Source organism: Phocoena phocoena, chromosome 1 (assembly GCF_963924675.1).
Source record: "Phocoena phocoena chromosome 1, mPhoPho1.1, whole genome shotgun sequence".
Lineage (NCBI taxonomy): Eukaryota > Metazoa > Chordata > Mammalia > Artiodactyla > Phocoenidae > Phocoena > Phocoena phocoena.
Window position 1 is genome coordinate 100,650,324 of NC_089219.1, and position 17,697 is coordinate 100,668,020.

General features: G+C 41.3%; 1 protein-coding gene across 4 annotated transcripts in view; it reads right to left on the reverse strand.

Moving 5' to 3' along the window:
- The window catches only part of PTPN22 (protein tyrosine phosphatase non-receptor type 22), a 50,000-nt gene extending 48,314 nt beyond the window's left edge, over window positions 1-1,686 (reverse strand). For all 4 annotated transcript variants that reach the window (XM_065878006.1, XM_065878019.1, XM_065878011.1 and 1 more), the window contains exon 1: window positions 1,600-1,686. In XM_065878006.1, the coding sequence (XP_065734078.1) occupies window positions 1,600-1,686 (87 nt within the window). The remainder of the gene's footprint in view (window positions 1-1,599) is intronic.
- Between the last annotated feature and the right edge of the window lie 16,011 nt (window positions 1,687-17,697).

A 17,697-nucleotide genomic window follows, 5' to 3' on the forward strand; every position in this document is an offset into this window, starting at 1 on the left:
GGTGGGGCAAGGCTAGAGGCAGAGAAAACAGGAGGTGAGGTAGCTGCTATATTTTGGTGAAAGACTAATGACTGAGCTAAGAAAAGGTAAAATATTAGGGATGTAGTCTATATTATTTTTAAAAACACAACCAAAATAACAGAGGCTGCCACTGCCCCCTCACCTCACTTTTTACCTCTCTGCATTGGGGGAATTTGGCTCAGGACATATAGCCCAGGGGAAGGCACACGTCTAAGACACATAGGCCATGCTTTCTACTTTCCCTCCCTCCCTGCTAACTCTACTTAGAAGGACTAAGACTGCCTGGCTAGTGGCAACTAGAGTGCATTTTTCATGACACCACAGCATTATCCAAGTTGAGCTGACACAGGGGTTTCTACCATAATATGCAATCACTCAATCATAACATCTAATCACTCGGGACTTTACAGAGTGTTTTCACATCTACTATCTGGTACCAGAATGTTAGCTCCATGAGGGCAAAAAGGTTCTTATTTTGTTCACTGCTATATCCTCAGTGCCTAAAACTAAACTTGGTACATAGAAGGTGCTCAATAAATATTACTGAATGAATGACCACATTTAAGGATTATTGATATTTAGTCATCACAATAAGCTTGTGTAGAGAGGTAGGAAATTCATTACGATCCCCATTTCAGAAGGCAGGAAACAGAGACTTGGTGAGATTAAGGAACATGGCAAGTAGTTGATAATTTGGTTGATGACACTGTCATGATTTAATTTCAGATTTTATATTTAAATTCCCTTATTTTTCCCATTTCCTCATAGCTGAAAAGGTAAAGTTTGAAGTTCTTATAACTCTGAAACACCAGCTGGAAGTATTCCCAAATACATGATAGGTACTATCAGACATCCTACGTCATCTGATGTGCTGGGTTATAGGATGAGTGAGTCCTACCCAGCTGTCACTGCATCAGTAAGCACCGTTCCCCCCAGAGAAGATGCAGTGTTCCTCTGGGTAATCAAATCCAGTTGACCCCAGGCTACCTTGTGCTTATGTTTCTTTCCATCCCTCACTTTTCTCTACTCCCCATCCTAGCCATTCCACCCCTCCATGCAAAAGAAGATTAAGGAAACCCTGTTACTGCAAACACTCATGTTTTCATATTTTTTCTTCATAAAAAAAAAAAGAAATATGGCGGAAAGTAGTTTCGGTGCTCTTCAAGAGTTTTTGTTATCCAAATGGAACCCACGGGAGGCTAAAAGCATAAAAAGTTAATCTTGATCTCTTTCCTCTTTATATTAATTAAAATTAGTCATTTGAAGCCTAAACCACAACTCAGATACCTGGGAACTACAGATATTCAATTAATATTAGATTTATACAACTGGAATTTTGTATATCATCTGTAGGATTCCTAGTCAAACTCTAAGAACTAGCAAACAAAATATTTAAAACTATATTTTGGAGAGAACATCTAAAATACACAAAAATCACTTAGAGAAGTTAAACTTTTAGGTTACCTTCTTCCCCTGAAAGGTCAGTTTATCCCAAGAGCAAGTTGGTCTAGGAGAGTTGGACCACTGTCATCGAACAGTCTACGTAACTACCCTGAGAATGTCACACATAGGACTTACCAGAAATTCATTGGCAAACTCCTCTTTGTTACTTTTCTTGTTTTGGGCCTCATCCAGGAACTTCTGCAGAATCTCTCTTTGGTCCATGCTGCAGGGCAAGACAGACAGTCTACAAGTGGTTTAAGGGAGGGCATATTAGATGTGTGTCATGGCCGAGACAGCACTGAGAAGCCACTGCTGCCACCTGAGCAGAGCATGTTGAAGGTTGTGGTTTACTGACTTCATCTCAAGCCCTAGAGGAAATTAGTACGTAACCAGACTCTGTGGTCACACAACAAAGCCAGCACCTCACTCCTGGGCCCTAGCGCCTTCCTTGTCAGGAAAGGAACCTGGTTGCCATTCAAGTTTTTAACAAACAAGAGGCTAGCCAGAATGTAATGTGTGTGTGGGTTGCTTAGCTCTGAGACTATTCCACTCCATCACCCTTCAGCAAAGTTCACAATTTTTCTTGCTTCCTAGGGAAAAGGCAGAATTACAAGTCTCATGGATGGTTCTGCCTCTCCCCATATCCCCAATGAGCACAAAGGCCCTGCTGACACCTTCTGTTTCCTCATGTCCCAAATGAACTCTGTAAAAGTTCATTTAGGCCCAGTTTGGAGACACTGTTTGGAGTTAAGACATCTTCTAAAAGGTTTCTTGTCAGTGTGATCGGTGGCAAACTTCTGTTCATCAGAGAAGGCATTTTTATTTAGAACTTTTGATTCTGCCATATAGACCTAACTCTCTCTTGGATGAAGCAAAGTCAGCTGCTTCTGAGAGTCTGGGTTTCTCCCAGAGCTGGGGAAGTGCTAACCTCCATTAAGGGAAGTGTGATTTCAGGACCCCACCCCCACCTACCAGTACTCTTTGAGCTTCATTTGGGTTCTGGCTATAAAAACTGAGAGCACTTGGTCTATATGGGATCCAGGGGCACAGTGGCCCCCAAGAAGAGCACCTGACCAGGAATCTTGCATAAAATCCCCTGTATGTAATGCTAGTAAAATATGGAGGAACAGAAAAAGAGTAAAATCAACCACCTACCTGGCAACAATACACCTTTTAGGGCAGAAAGCCTGAAGAACTATTTCTAGAGAAGGTATTTCTACTCTTCAACCAAAGCCTCAGGAAAGGCCATTGTTTCTGGAAGCCACACTCTGCATGTAGCATTTGGGCCCTGATAGCGAGGCTGTTCTAGAAAAAGCTTGCAAATCTCAGCTTGCATAAGTTCCCTCCCCAATGGGTACAAACCTACCCAAGCGTGTCTCATTTGGTGTGAGAACGAGACAAAAATCAGCATAACACCTCTGTTCGAGGACAGAAGTTCAATAAATACGAGAACAAAATTAGTCTGAGATAGTCAAGAAGAAAATTTGGAAATGTGCTGTTAGAACTTCCTCTATTTGCTATGAGCAATCCTTTCTGTTTTGCAACATTATTCAAACTTCCTTTAGGAAATGATTCTGAACATCTTTGGCTGCATCTACTTCATTGAACCTTACCACAGGGAAGGGAAGGTCATGAGGTATCTTGCTTATAAGCAGTGTGAAGCCAATGAAGAATTTCAATCCCGATCCACATAATAAATTAAAATGAACCATATCCTCAACAATATTTGATGAGAGTAGAATAGTAGTTCTCAAACTATTCCTAACTATCATTAAATTTAGGAGAATTTCTTGCTGCTCTAAATAATGCAATTTAATTTGGCTTTTTAAAAGCACAAAATATGGGAAAAAATTTTTAAACACAAAATTTCAAGTTCACAATAACCAAAACCATGTAAAAGTACGCGCATTGTTAAATGAAGACTAAAAGATGCAAAACAGAATCAATTGCAGAAGGGGTGGGATTAAAGATTTTTTTTTAAGTTCTTCTTTTAAAATTATTATGCCATTTTTAATTAGAAAAAGACCTACAATAATGCATTAATTTGTTCAACAAATTTATTGAGTATCCCCTGAATGCTAAGTACTATGTTAAGGGCTGCATATACAATAATGAACAAGCCAGAACATGGTGAAAAACACTCTTAACCAGTTTATAAGGCATCTCAGGACTAAGATATAGACTTAATTACTGATAAAAATTAAAATATTCCAAACTTATTTGCAAAGTAGCAAAGCATAACCCTAAAAGGAAAGTGATTTTCTATATTTGGACAACTAAAAGACATATAGTTTCATAATCTGTCACCTTAGAATGACTTCACTTCCATCAAAACAAGAAATTTACTAATGAATAAACAAAAGGATAGCTAATAAAATAAAATTCAAGTCTACTTTCCTCAAGCCTATATTTCAGAACAATCTCTCTCTAAGTTTATTCTCAACTTAGGGAGGGATAAGATGGAGATAGATATTAGGTAAGAAAGAAAAACTTGCTGAGATCCAACATATGAAGATCTGAAAATAGTGTCTTAGCAGAAGTGCAGATCTTTAAAAGCAAGCAGCAATGCTTAGGATTCTGTTCCACTCTAAACCCAAAGGATATAGAAAAACCGTGAAATAACCAAACCTCAAAAACCCACTTAGCTGAAAGGCCATTTCCTGAGCAGACGACTCAAGCAAGCAAAAAACAAACTGAGGGTGAAAACAAAACACTTGTTTTATGTTTAATTACCACTTAATTTTTCACACTTCTTTCTACAGATACTGGAGGACAATAGGAGCATAATTCTTTTTTTTTTTACATCTTTATTGGAGTATAATTGCTTTACAATGGTGTGTTTGTTTCTGCTTTATAACAAAGTGAATCAGTTATACATATACATATGTTCCCATATCTCTTCCCTCTTGCGTCTCCCTCCCTCCCACCCTCCCTATCCCACCCCTCCAGGCTGTCGCAAAGCACCGAGCTGATCTCCCTGGGCTATGCGGTTGCTTCCTGCTAGCTATCTACCTTACATTTCGTAGTGTATATATGTCCATGCCTCTCTCGCACTTTGTCACAGCTTACCCTTCCCCCTCCCCATATCCTCAAGTCCATTCTCTAGTAGGTCTGTGTCTTTATTCCTGTCTTACCCCTAGGTTCTTCAAGACATTTTTTTTCCTTAAATTCCATATATATGTGTTAGCATACGGTATTTGTCTTTCTCTTTCTTTTTGATGAAGATTCTGTTGACTCATTTGTATCTTGTGGGAAGATCAAGAGCTGGGGAAGGGAAACAAGTCATTCAGCAAAGACTAGCAAAAACCTAAAAGAACTGAAGAATTTACAGTGAACCATTTAAACCAGTCTGACATAAACCCTAAGTGAACACCACAATTCCATGCAGTAAAAGACTCATAAACACTTTATCAGAACCATCAAGGGTGAGTTCTACTGGAAAGTAAAACTGTAGTACCTGAAGAAGAGTGAGGAAGGAACATCTCACTGCTTCCTCATCTGGCTATGGTGTTTGTTCAGGAGGAAGATGACAACAGGGAGGAGTGCTGAGTACACTGTCACCTGTTCCAGCAAGAGGGAAATGTGCCAGTTTAAGAGGAAAGATCAGTGTCATGGAGGTTGGGAGTTCGATGACAAAGAATCTTTAACCAAGAACGCGGGGGGATTATTAGGACAACATAAACAGGTTAATAGGAACGACATTCGATTTTCTCAGAACATCCTTCTTCCTGCAGAGGCATGTTTTACCCTTGGAAAGCCACTTACCAATCTTTGCCTCAGTTTCACTACTCCTGCCTTCCCCTACATCACCACGGTCATTGATTTGATGTGGCCTTTGTGTATTATCTGTGAAACAGTCAGTACTTTGTAAGCATCCTCTTGGTTACCAAGGTCTCTTGGTCCTTTCTCTTCAATGACTCTCAAATTCAACCTGTCTTTTCCGTTCCCATGTTAACCACCATCCCCATTTCACAGCTGGATTCGTGCAGCGATAAGCTCTTAGTCATCTTCCTATCTATGTACCTTCCAATCTAGTCTCTCCTGGTAACTAAGGCTGGATAAAAGTTCTTAAGAACTTTTTTCTTTGGCCACTTCTCGTCATTTCCCCAATTTTCACCAGGATAAAGCCATAAAAGCTAGTTACTCTTTTCTTCAAAAATCCTGCCCCTAACTCCATCTCACTATGACCTGAATCCCTTCAATATAAATATTTATATTCAGCTATAGAAGTTTTCTTAGTTTCTGCACATGTTCATTGTCTCTCGTAAGTTTATATAAAAGAGGAATTTATTCAAAAGAAAGCATATAAAATGCCCCCCACAGTTTTAAGCTTATCCAGGGCAATGATAGTGTCTTCTATACATTTGTGTAACCCACAGTGCTTCACATGGTTTTGAGCATACCTAAAATAGCTCTACTGTGATAAATAACTATTGTGGTTAGGCCTTCGTGTGAGAGCCACTCTGACTCACTCCATCAGTTGCTCCAGGTCTCCCACCTGGCACAGTCTCTGCTCGTCTCTGGCTGGGCACCTTTGCTATGCCAGGAGCAGATGGTCCTTTCCTACGAGGAGGACTAGGAACCTGGCAAACAGTACTTCCCTGAATGCTGCTGCCCAAGCAGCAGGACTATTATTACAAAAGGAATGGTGCTATTACTGAAGCAGAGTCCATCCCCAAAGGGCTGCAATGGCTGGGAAAAAATGACCTCCTTTATCTCCAGAATCGACTGCTTGTCCTTTTAGAAATGGACACAGAGGAGGCTTATAAAACACTTCTAACACAGCTTGTTTGCTTTGCTCATGTTTTCACATCATCCACAACAGGAAAATCCCCTACCCATTTTCCAATCGGCTTCTTGTCACTACAGCATTCTGAGACCTCATCATGCTCTTCAATCCACCCGTCTTGAGCTTCATAGTCAGCTTCCCACATACCGCACAGGGAATCACACTCTGCCTTTGGTTTCAGAAACAGTCCTCAAGAGGCAAAGGTCAACTGATACTTGCAATTGAAGCGATTTACCTTTTTTTTTTTTTTTTTTAAAATAGAGAGTTGGAGCTCTTAGTGAGGCTTGGAGTCTTGTTCAAAATATAATCAAACCTGAAGTCTCATCTTTCATTTGATTGTTTATTTAGTTTTCCTTCATTTGTTCATTTAATGAATATTTATGAGGTCTGTATACATGCAAGAGAATGGGGAAGAGGGGAGATACAGTAGTGAACAACAAATTGTCCTCATTCAAGGATCCTTTATTCTAGCAGGGAAGGTAAGTAAACAAAAAACTATAATTGAAGACCATTTGTGATAAGACCATAAATGTGGTGCAACCAAAATTATGAGAAGGCAGTCAGGGTCAGGGTCAGAGTCAGAAAAACAAATAAACGAGAAGGCAAAGATCACTTCTTACTTGGATTATCTGGATAGTCTTCATGGAGGAAGTGACATTTGAGTTGGGTCTTTTTTTTTTTAGGTTTAATATTAATTTGTTAATAGGGAATTCTATGCATTTTTATATCACAAATATTTAAAAATACTTCAACAACTGTATTTCCATATATTTTGCTTTCTTTTTAATCCTTATGCCTTTTTCTTTACACTTTAAAATTTTAATTTATTTTTCCCCAAACAAAATATAAAAGGACTCATCTCATGGAATGATTAGAATGCTAAAGTAGGAAACACAGTTTAAGTTTGTAACACAATGTGAGTGTTGAAAGAAGCTATTCACTAAAGCTCCACTCCACTTTTGTTTTTTTGTTTGTTTTTTTGTTAGTTTGCTTTTTGGTTTTTTTTGGTATGCGGGCCTCTCACTGCTGTGGCCTCTCCCGTTGCGGAGCACAGGCTCCGGACGCGCAGGCCCAGCGGCCATGGCCCACGGGCCCAGCTGCCCGGCGGCACGTGGGATCCTCCCAGACTGGGGCACGAACCCGTATCCCCTGCATCGGCAGGCAGACTCTCAACCACTGCGCCACCAGGGAAGTCCTGTTTGTTTGTTTTGTTTTTTAATTAATTTGTATTAGAGTATAGTTGCTTTACAATGTTGTGTTAGTTTCTACTGTAAAGCAAAGTGAATCAGCTGTACGTATACATATATCCCCTCTTTTTTGGATTTCCTTCACATTTAGGTCACCACAGAGCACTGAGTAGAGTTCCCTGAGCTATACAGTAGGTTCTCATTAGTTACCTACTTTTTTTTTTTTTTTTTGCTGTACGCGGGCCTCTCACTGTTGTGGCCTCTCCCGTTGCGGAGCACAGGCTCCGGATGCGCAGGCTCAGCGGCCATGGCCCATGGGCCCAGCCGCTCCACAGCACGTGGGATCTTCCCAGACCGGGGCACGAACCCGTGTCCCCTGCATCGGCAGGCGGACTCTCAACCACTGCACCACCAGGGAAGCCCTAGTTACCTATTTTATACATTATATCAACAGTGTATATATGTCAACTCCAATCTCCCAATTAATTCCGCCCCCTCCCTTCCCCCCTTGGTATCCATACGTTTGTTCTCTGTCAGTGTCTCTGTTTCTGTTTTGCAAATAAGATCATCTGTACCATTTTTCTAGATTCCACATATATGCGTTAATACACGATATTTGTTTTTCTCTTTCTGACTTACTTCACTCTGTATGACAGTCTCTAGGTCCATCCACGTCTCTACCAATGACCCAATTTCGTTCCTTTTTATGGCTGAGTAATATTCCATACAATGTGATGTATCACATCTTCTTTATCCATTCCTGTTGATGGACATTTAGGTTGTGTTCGTGTCCTGGCTATTGTAAATAGTGCTGCAGTGAACACCGGGGTACATGCGTCTTTTAGAATTATGGCTTTCTCTGGGTATATGCCCAGTAGTGGGATTGCTGGGTCATATGGTAGTTCTATTTTTAATTTTTTAAGGAAGCTCCATACTTTTCTCCATAGAGGCTGTATCAATTTACATTTCCACCAACAGTGCAAGAGAGTTTCCTTTTCTCCACACCCTCTCCAGCATTTATTGTTTGTAGATTTTTAAATGGTGGCCATTCTGACAGGTGTGAGGTGATACTTCATGGTAGTTTTGATTTGAATTTCTCTAATAATTAGTGATGTTGAGCATTGTTTCATGAGTTTGTTGGCCATCTGTAGGTCTTCTTTGGAGAAAAGTCTATTTGGGTCTTCTGCCCATTTTTTGATTGGGTTGTTTGTGTTTTGGATATTGAGCTGTGTGAGCTGTTTGTATATTTTGGAGATTAATCCTTTGTCCATTGCTTCATTTGCAAATATTTTCTCCCATTCTGGGGGCTGTCTTTTTGTCTTGTTTACAGTTTCCTTTGCTGTGCAAAAGCTTTTAAGTTTCATTAGGTCCCATTTGTTAATTTTTGTTTTTATTTTAATTACTCTAAGAGGTGGGTCAAAAAAGATCCTGCTGTGATTTATGTCAAAGAGTGTTCTGCCTATGTTTTCCTTTAAGAGTTTTATAGTGTCTGGCCTTACATTCAGGTCTTTAATGCATTTTGAGTTTATTTTTCTGAATGGTGTTAGAGTGTTCTAATTTCATCCTTTTACATGTAGCTGTCCAATTTTCCCAGCACCACTCATTGAAGAGGCTGTCTCTTCTCCATTGTATATTCTTGCCTCCTTCGTCACAGATTAGGTGACCATATGTGTGTGGGTTTATCTCTAGGCTTTCTATCCTGTTCCATTGATCTATATTTCTGTTTTTGTGCCAGTACCATATTGTCTTGATTACTGTAGCTTTGTAGTATAGTCTGAAGTCAGGGAGCCTGATTCTTCCAGCTCCATTTTTCTTTCTCAAGATTGCTTAGGCTATTCGGGGTCTTTTGTGCTTCTAAACAAATTGTAAAATTTTCTGTTCTAGTTCCATGAAAGATGCCATTGGTAGTTTGATAAGGATTGCATTGAATCTGTAGATTGCTTTGGATAGTATAGTCATTTTCACAGTATTGATTCTTCCAATCCAAGAACATGGTATATCTCTCCATCTGTTTGTGTCATCTTTGATTTCTTTCATCAACATCTTACAGTTTTCTGCATACAGGTATTTTGCCTCCTTAGATAGGTTTATTCCTAGGTATTTTATTCTTTCTTGTTGCAATGGTAAATGGGATTGTTTCCTTAATTTCTCTTTCTGATCTTTCATTGTTAGTGTATAGGAATTCAAGAGATTTCTGTGATTAATTTTGTATCCTGTGACTTTACTAAATTCACTGATTGGCTCCAGTAGTTTTCTGGTGACATATTTAGGATTTTCTGTGTATAGTATCATGTCATCTGCAAAGAGTGACAGTTTTACTTCTTCTTTTCCGATTTGGATTCTTTTTATTTCTTTTTCTTCTCTGATTGCTGTGGCTAAGACTTCCAAGACTGTGTTGAATAATAGTGGTGAGAGTGGACACCCTTGTCTTGCTCCTGATCTTAGAGGAAATGCTTTCAGTTTTTCACCATTGAGAATAAAGTTTGCTGTTGGTTTGTCATATATGGCCTTTATTATGGTGAGGTAGGTTCCCCTCTATGCCCACTTTCTGGAGAGTTTTTATCATAAATGGTGTTGAATTTTGTCGAAAGCTTTTTCTGCATCTATTGGGATGATCATGTGGTTTTTGTTTTTTTTTAATTTACTTATTTTTGGTTGCACTGCATCTTTGTTGCTGTGCATGGGCCTTCTCTAATTGCAGCGAGCGGGGGCTACTCTTTGTTGTGGTGCACGGGCTTCTCATCACGGTGGCTTCTCTTGTTGTGGAGCACAGGCTCTAGGCACACGGGCTTTAGTAGCTGTGGCATGTGGGCTCAGTAGTTGTGGCTCACAGGCTGTAGAGCACAGGTTTAGTAGTTGTGGTGTACGGGCTTAGTTGCTCTGCAGCATGTGGGATCTTCTGGGACCAGGGCTTGAACCTGTGTCCCCTGCATTGGCAGGTGATTCTTAACCACTGTGCCACCAGGGAAGTCAGATCATGTGGTTTTTATTCTTCAATTTATTAATATGGTGTCTCACATTGATTGATTTGCGTATATTGAAGAATCCTTGCATCCCTGGGATAAATCCCACTTGATCGTGGTGTATGATGCTTTTAATGTGTTGCTGGATTTGGTTTGCTAGTATTTCATTGAGGATTTTTGCGTCTATGTTCATCAGTGATATTGGTCTGTAATTTTCTTTTTTTGTGATATCTTTGTGTGGTTTTTGTATCAGGGTGATGGTGGCCTCATAGAATGAGTTTGGGAGTGTTCCTCCCTCTGCAATTTTTTGGAAGAGCTTGAGAAGGATAGGTGTTAGCTCTTCTCTAAATGTTTGATAGAATATGGCTGTGAAGCTGTCTGGTCCTGGACTTTTGATTGCTGGAAAAATTTTTTTTTAAAGGACTCAACTCTTTGTTTTTTTGTTTTCTTATTTTTGGCTGCATTGGGTCTTCATTTATGTGTGCAGGCTTTCTCTAGTTGCGGCGAGTGGGGCTACTCTTTGTTGTGGTGCACGGGTTTCTCATTGCGGTGGCTTCTCGTTGCAAGCATGGGCTCTAGGCACGCCAGCTTCAGTAGTTGTAGCATGCAGTCTCAGTAGTTGCGACATGTGGGACCTAGAGCATGCCAGCTTCAGTAGTTGCAGTGTGTGGGCTCAGTAGTTGTGGTGCACGGGCTCTAAGGTGCATGGGCTTCAGTAGTTGTGGCTCACGGGCTCAGTAGTTGTGACGCACGGGCTCTAGGAACAGGCTCCACGGGCTGTTACGGGCTTAGTTGCTCCACGGCATGTGGGATCTTCCTGGCCTAGGAATTCAACCCGTGTCCCCTGAATTGGCAGGTGAATTCTCAACGACTGCATCACCAGGGATGTCCCTGCTGGAAGATTTTTAATCAGTTTCAATTGCATTACTTGTGATTGGTCTGTTTATATTTTCTATTTCTTCCTGGTTCAGTCTTGGAAGGTTGTACTTTTCTAAGAATTTGTCTATTTCTTCCCGGTTGTCCATTTTATTGGCATATAGTTGCTCATAGTATTCTCATATGGTCCTTTGTATTTCTGTGGTGTCAGTTGTACTTCTCCTTTTTCATTTCTAATTTTATTGATTTGAGTCCTCTCCCTTTTTTTCTGATGAGTCTGGCTAAAGGTTTATCAATTTTGTTTACCTTCTCAAAGAACCAGCTTTTAGTTATATTGACCTTTACTGTTGTTTTCTTTGTTTCAATTTCATTTATTTCTGCTCTGATGTTTATGATTTCTTTCCTTCTACTAATTTTTTTGTTGTTGTTCTTCTTTCTCTAGTTGCTTTAGGTGTAAGGTTAGGTTGTTTGAGATTTTTCTTGTTTCTTGAGGTAGGATTGTATTGCTATAAACTTCCCTCTTAGAACTGCTTTTGCTGCATCCCATAGGTTTTGGGTTGTCGTGTTTTCATTGTCATTTGTTTCTTGGTATTTTTTAGTTTCCTCTTTGACTTCTTCAGTGATGTCTTGGTTATTTAGTAGCATATTATTTAGCCTCCATGTGTTTGCGTTTTTTACAGTTGTTTTTTTTTTTTTCTGTAATTGATTTCTAATCTCCTAGTGTTGTGGTCAGAAAATATGCTTGATATGACTTCAGTTTTCTTAAGTTTACCAAGGCTTGATTTGTGACAGAAGATGTGATCTATCCTGAAGAATGTTCTGTGTGCACTTAAGAAAGTGTATTCTGCTGTTTTTGGATAGAATGTCCTATAAATATCAGTGAAGTCCATCTTGTTTAATGTGTCATTTAAAGCTTGTGTTTCCTTATTTATTTTCATTTTGGATGATCCATTCATTGGTGAAAGTGGGGTGTTAAAGCCCCAACTATAATTGTGTTACTGTTGATTTCCCCTTTTATGGCTGTTAGCATTCGCCTTGTGTATTGAGGTGCTCCTATGTCGAGTGCATAATATTTACAATTGTTATATTTTCTTCTTGGATTGATCCCCTGATCCTAATGTAGTGTGCTTCTTTGTCTCTTGTAATAGTCTTTGTTTGAAAGTCTATTTTGTCTGTTATGAGAATTGCTACTCCAGCTTTCTTTTGATTTCCATTTGCATGGAATATCTTTTTCTATCCCCTCACTTTCAGTCTGTATGTGTCCCAAGGTCTGAAGTCAGTCTCTTGTAGACAGCTTATATATGGGTCTTGTTTTTGTATCCATTCAGCCAGTCTGTGTCTTTTGGTTGGAGCATTTAATCCATTTCTATTTAAGGTAATTGTCAATATGTATGTTCCTATTATCATTTTCTTAACTGTTTTGGGTTTGTTTTTGTAGATCTTTTTCCTTCTCTTGTGTTTCCCACCTAGATAAGTTCCTTTAGCATTTGTTGTAAAGCTGGTTTGGTGGTGCTGAATTCTCTTAGCTTTTGCTTGTCTGTAAAGTTTTTGATTTCCCTGTTGAATCTGAATTAGATCCTTGCTGGGTAGAGTAATCTTGGTTGTAGGTTTTTCCCTTTCATGACTTTGAATATATCCTGCCACTCTATTCTGGCCTGCAGAGTTTCTGGTGAAAAATCAGTGATTACCCTATGGGGATTCCCTTGTATGTTATTTGTTGCTTTTCCCTTGCTGCTTTTAATATTTTTTCTTTGTATTTAATTTTAGCTTAATTAATATGTGTCTCAGCATGTTTCTCCTTGGGTTTAACTTGTATGGGACTCTCTGTGCTTCCTGAACTTGGGTGGCTATTTCCTTTCCCATGTTAGGGAAGTTTTCGACTATAATCTTAGAGACAGGTCTCTCAGATTGTCTTCATTTCTTTTCATTCTTTTTTCTTCATTTTGCTCCATGGCAGTTATTTCCACTATTCTATCTTCCAGTTCACTTATCTGTTCTTCTACCTCAGTTATTCTGGTATTGATTCCTTCCACTGTATTTTAAATTTCAGTTATTGTGTTGTTCATCACTGTTTGTTTGCTCTTTAGTTCTTCTAGGTCCTTGTTAAACATTTCTTGTATTTTCTCGATCCATGCCTCCATTCTATTTCCAAGATCCTGGATCATCTTTATTAACATTACTCTGAATTCTTTTTCAGGTAGACTGCCTATTTCCTCTTCATTTATTTGGTCTTGTCAGTTTTTACCTTGCTCCTTCGTCTGCAACATATTTCCCTGTCTTCTCATTTTGTCTAACTTACTGTTTTTGATATCTCCTTCCCACAGGCTTCAATGTCATTGTTCCTCTTGCTTCTGGTGTCTGCCTCCGGTGGTTGAGGTTGGTCCAGTGGCTTGTGTAGGCTTCCTGGTGCCTGTGCTCTGGTGGGTGGAGCTGGATCTTGTCCTTCTGATGGGGAGGGTCACGTCAGGTGGTGTGTTTTGGTGGGTCTATGAGCTTAATATGACTTTAGGTCTGTCTGCTGATGGGTGGGTTTGTGTTCCTGTCTTGCTAGTTGTTTGGCATGAGGCATCCAATACTGGAGCCTGCAGGCAGTTAGGTGGGTACAGGTTTTGGAGTTGAGATGGAGACTTCCTGGAGAGCTGTTGCTGATTAATATTCCTTGGGGCCAGGAATTCTCTGGCAGTCCAGCGTCCTAGACTCGGGTGCTCCCACCCCAGAGGCTCAGGCCCAACCCCTGGCTAGGGAACCAAGATGCTGCAAGCTGCAAGGCAAAAGAATAAATAAAATAAGGTGGGGGGAAGAAAACAGACTAACAAAACCCAAGACAAACAGCAAAGACAAAAACAAACAAACAGTAACAACAGTTTAAAAAAAAGAAAACAAAGGAACAAATAAAACCCAAGACAAATGGTAAAAGCGAAACCAAACAAACAAAAACAAAAACTAGAAGCACACACACATACAAAAAAAGAAACAAAAGCAAAGGAAACAAAACACAAGAGAACAACCAGACAAATAAAAGAACCCAAAAAACGAGATCAAACAATTAAAAACAAAACTAACAAAAACAAAAAACAAGAAACAAAACAAAAGCAAATGCACACACACACAAAAAGCAAAGCAAACATAAAACAAACACAAAAATGATTTTAAAAAGATTAAAAAAAAAACATAAGAAGGAAAAAACAGAAAACACCAAAAAAGAAAAGTAAAAGCCGAAAAGTAAAAAACATAATAAAAAAATTTTAATAAAAAATAAAATAATAATTTTAAAAAACAGAACAAAACATTAAAAAAAATAGTAATATTTTCCTGGGGTCTCAGCTGTCAGTGTCCTTGCCCCCACCATGAGTCACAGCCAACCTCCACTTCCCTAGGAGGCCTCCAGTACCTCTGGGTAGGTCTCTGGACCCACTCTGGGCACTGTGTCAGTAGCTCAGACTCTGACCCGGCCCAACTGTCACTTGTATTTGCCCCCAGTCTCAGTTGTGGGAACACTCACTGCCCATTCAGATATTTCATACATGCAGGGTTTACCAAGTTGATTGCGGGGATTTTATCTGTGACTTGTGCAGCTGCATGTAAAGATTTTCATTCCTCTTCCTTAGTTGCCCCACCCCTTGGGCTCAGCTGTGATTTTAGTCCCACCTCTGCACATGTGCCACCCACAGGGGTCTGCTCCCGAAGCTGCACTGGAGCACTCGGGTCTGCCCTGGTGACGACAAGATGTAGAGGTGGCATGGCTGCTGGGGTTGTGGGAGCCCCGGCAGTGACAGGTGCGCAGGGTTTGGGGGTTGGCAGCTGTGAGAGATCCAGTCCTGTCAGTGAGGAGGTGCCCGGGGAAGCCGGTGGCCATGGGCATGAGACATCTGGGCCTAGTAGGAGCCTTTCCCAGCACTCAGTGGCCATTGTGAGAGGATCAGCCCTGGCGGAGGCCCTTCCTACTGCCCGGGGGTAGGCACGAGAAAGCCAGCCACAGTAGGGACTTCTCCTAGCACCTGGTGGCAGGTGTGTGCATGCAGCCTCTGTGGGGACCTTTCCTAGCACTTGGGGGGACAGGGGGTGGCGCATGGGAAGAGAGAAACTGCAATGGCGGCTCCACCCCCTGCATGTCACTCAACAGTGGCACCTGGCTTCTGTGGCAGTCCAGGTTACCTCCATAAGCATTCTGGTTGCCACTGCCTCCCTCCCGTCCCCTCAGGCTGTCTCCTCACAGCCAACAGCAGTCTTCTCCCTGGGTTTGCTCTCCAATACCCACATTCCAGCTCCCAGCCCTTGTGCACACCAGCAGACACATGTCCCAGTCTGGGGCACGCAGGGATGTGGCACAGACCATCTGTGTAGGTCACACTCTGTCCTGTCCTGGCTGCCACAGACCAGCCATTTCACCCTCCTCTGACAGCCTCAGATGTTCCCCTTCTGTCCCAACTGATTTCCATGTTGGTGAGGGGGCTTCCCCAGATGTAGGAACCTCTCCTCTTCCTCAGCTCCCCACCAAGGGGCACAGGCCCCATGCTGCTTCCTCTCCTCTTTTTCCCTTCTTTTTTCTTTCATCCTACCTGGTTATGTGGGGATCTTTCCTGTCCTTTCCAGTGTCCAAGGTCTTCTGATGGTGTTCAGCTGGTGCTCTGTGAGAATTGTTCCATCTGTAGATGCATTCTTTTTTTTTTTTTTCAGTTTAAAAATACTTTATTGCCAAAAAATGCTAACCATCATCTGACAATGCAGGGTTGCCACAGACCTTCAACTTGTAAAAAATGCAGTATTTTCAAAGCACAATAAATTCAAGAGCAAGAAAATGAGGTATGCTTGTATTCCATTAGATTTCCTAATAGGTTCAACTAGTTAAAAACAGACTTAAGAACTAACTTGGTAACTGGTGAGAGCAGAAAGACATAGGCATAATAGAGAGTAGACCTGCAGTGTAGAGTACGCTTGATGTTATGAGCACCTGTCTATGTTTTTTTTTAAATTTTTATTTTATATTTGAGTATAGTTGACTCACAATGTTGTGTTAGTTTCAGGTGTACAGCAAAGTGATTCAGTTATGCATATACATATATCTATTCTTTTTCAAATTCTTTCCCAATTTAGGTTATTGCAAACATTGAGTAGAGTTACGTATGCTATACAGTAGGTCTCTTTTGGTTATCTATTTAAAATATAGTAGTGTATATATGTCAATCCCAAACCCCCAATTTATCCCCCCCTCCACCTTTCCCCTTCGGTAACCATAAGTTTGTTTTCTAAGTCTATGAGTCTGTTTCTGTTTTGTAAACAAGTTCACTTGTATCATTTTTTTTAGATTCCACATTTAAGTGATATCATATGGTATTTGTCCTTCTCTGTCTGACTTAACTTCACTTACTATGATAATCTCTAGGTCCATCCATGTTGCTGTAAATGGCATTATTTCATTCTTTTTAATGGCTGAGTAATATTCCATTGTATATACGTACCACAATGGATTTTCATTATCCATTCATCTGTTGATGGATATTTAGGTTGTTTCCATGTCTTGGCTCTTGTAAACAGCACTGCAGTGAACATTGGGATACATGTATCCTTTCCAACCATAGTTTTCTCTGGATATATGCCCAGAAGTGGGATTGCTGGATCATGTCCTCTGCGTGTTCTCTCTTCCTCTCCCTTTGTAGGAAATGTGACTGGAAACAGTAACTCCACGTTTATTTCCAGCGGGCAGGTGATGAATTTCAAGGGTAACATCATCGTGGTCTACATCAGAACTCGCAGGAGGGTCCGGTGGGGCTGGGCAGCGGCATGGGGGAGCCGGTGGGCTGCCCGGTGCAGGAGGAGAGCCCGCCGTGCTGCGACTCGTTCGCGGCCTCGTGCCGTGCTTCCCGGATACGTGCGCGAGCCTCGAGGTGGGCCCAGGACTGCAGGAGCGAGGCACCCCCGGGCCCGACAAGGCCTTGCGGCAAGTGCAGGAGCAGGGAGAGGCTGAGGCCAGCGTGCCCGAGATGCAGCGCTGAGCAGCCGAGAACCTGCTGTGGTTCACAGCGCCCCTTGGAGCCTCGATGCAGCCAGGCAGGCACAAACTTGCAGGCCTTCCAGCCCGCAAGTTTGGAAGTGCTGCACACGTCGGGAGCCTGTAGATGTATTCTTTTTTTTTTTTTTTTTTTTGCGGTACACGGGCCTTTCACCATTGTGGCCTCTCCCGTTGCGGAGCACAGGCTCCGGACGCGCAGGCTCAGCGGCCATGGCTCACGGGCCCAGACGCCCCACGGCATGTGGGATCTTCCCAGGCCAGGGCACGAACCTGTGTTCCCTGCATTGGAAGGCAGACTCTCAACCACTGCGCCACCAGGGAAGCCCTGTAGATGGATTCTTGTTGCATTTGTGGAGAGGCAGAAACTCCACATCCTTCTACTCCTCCACCATCTTGAAAAACCCCCTT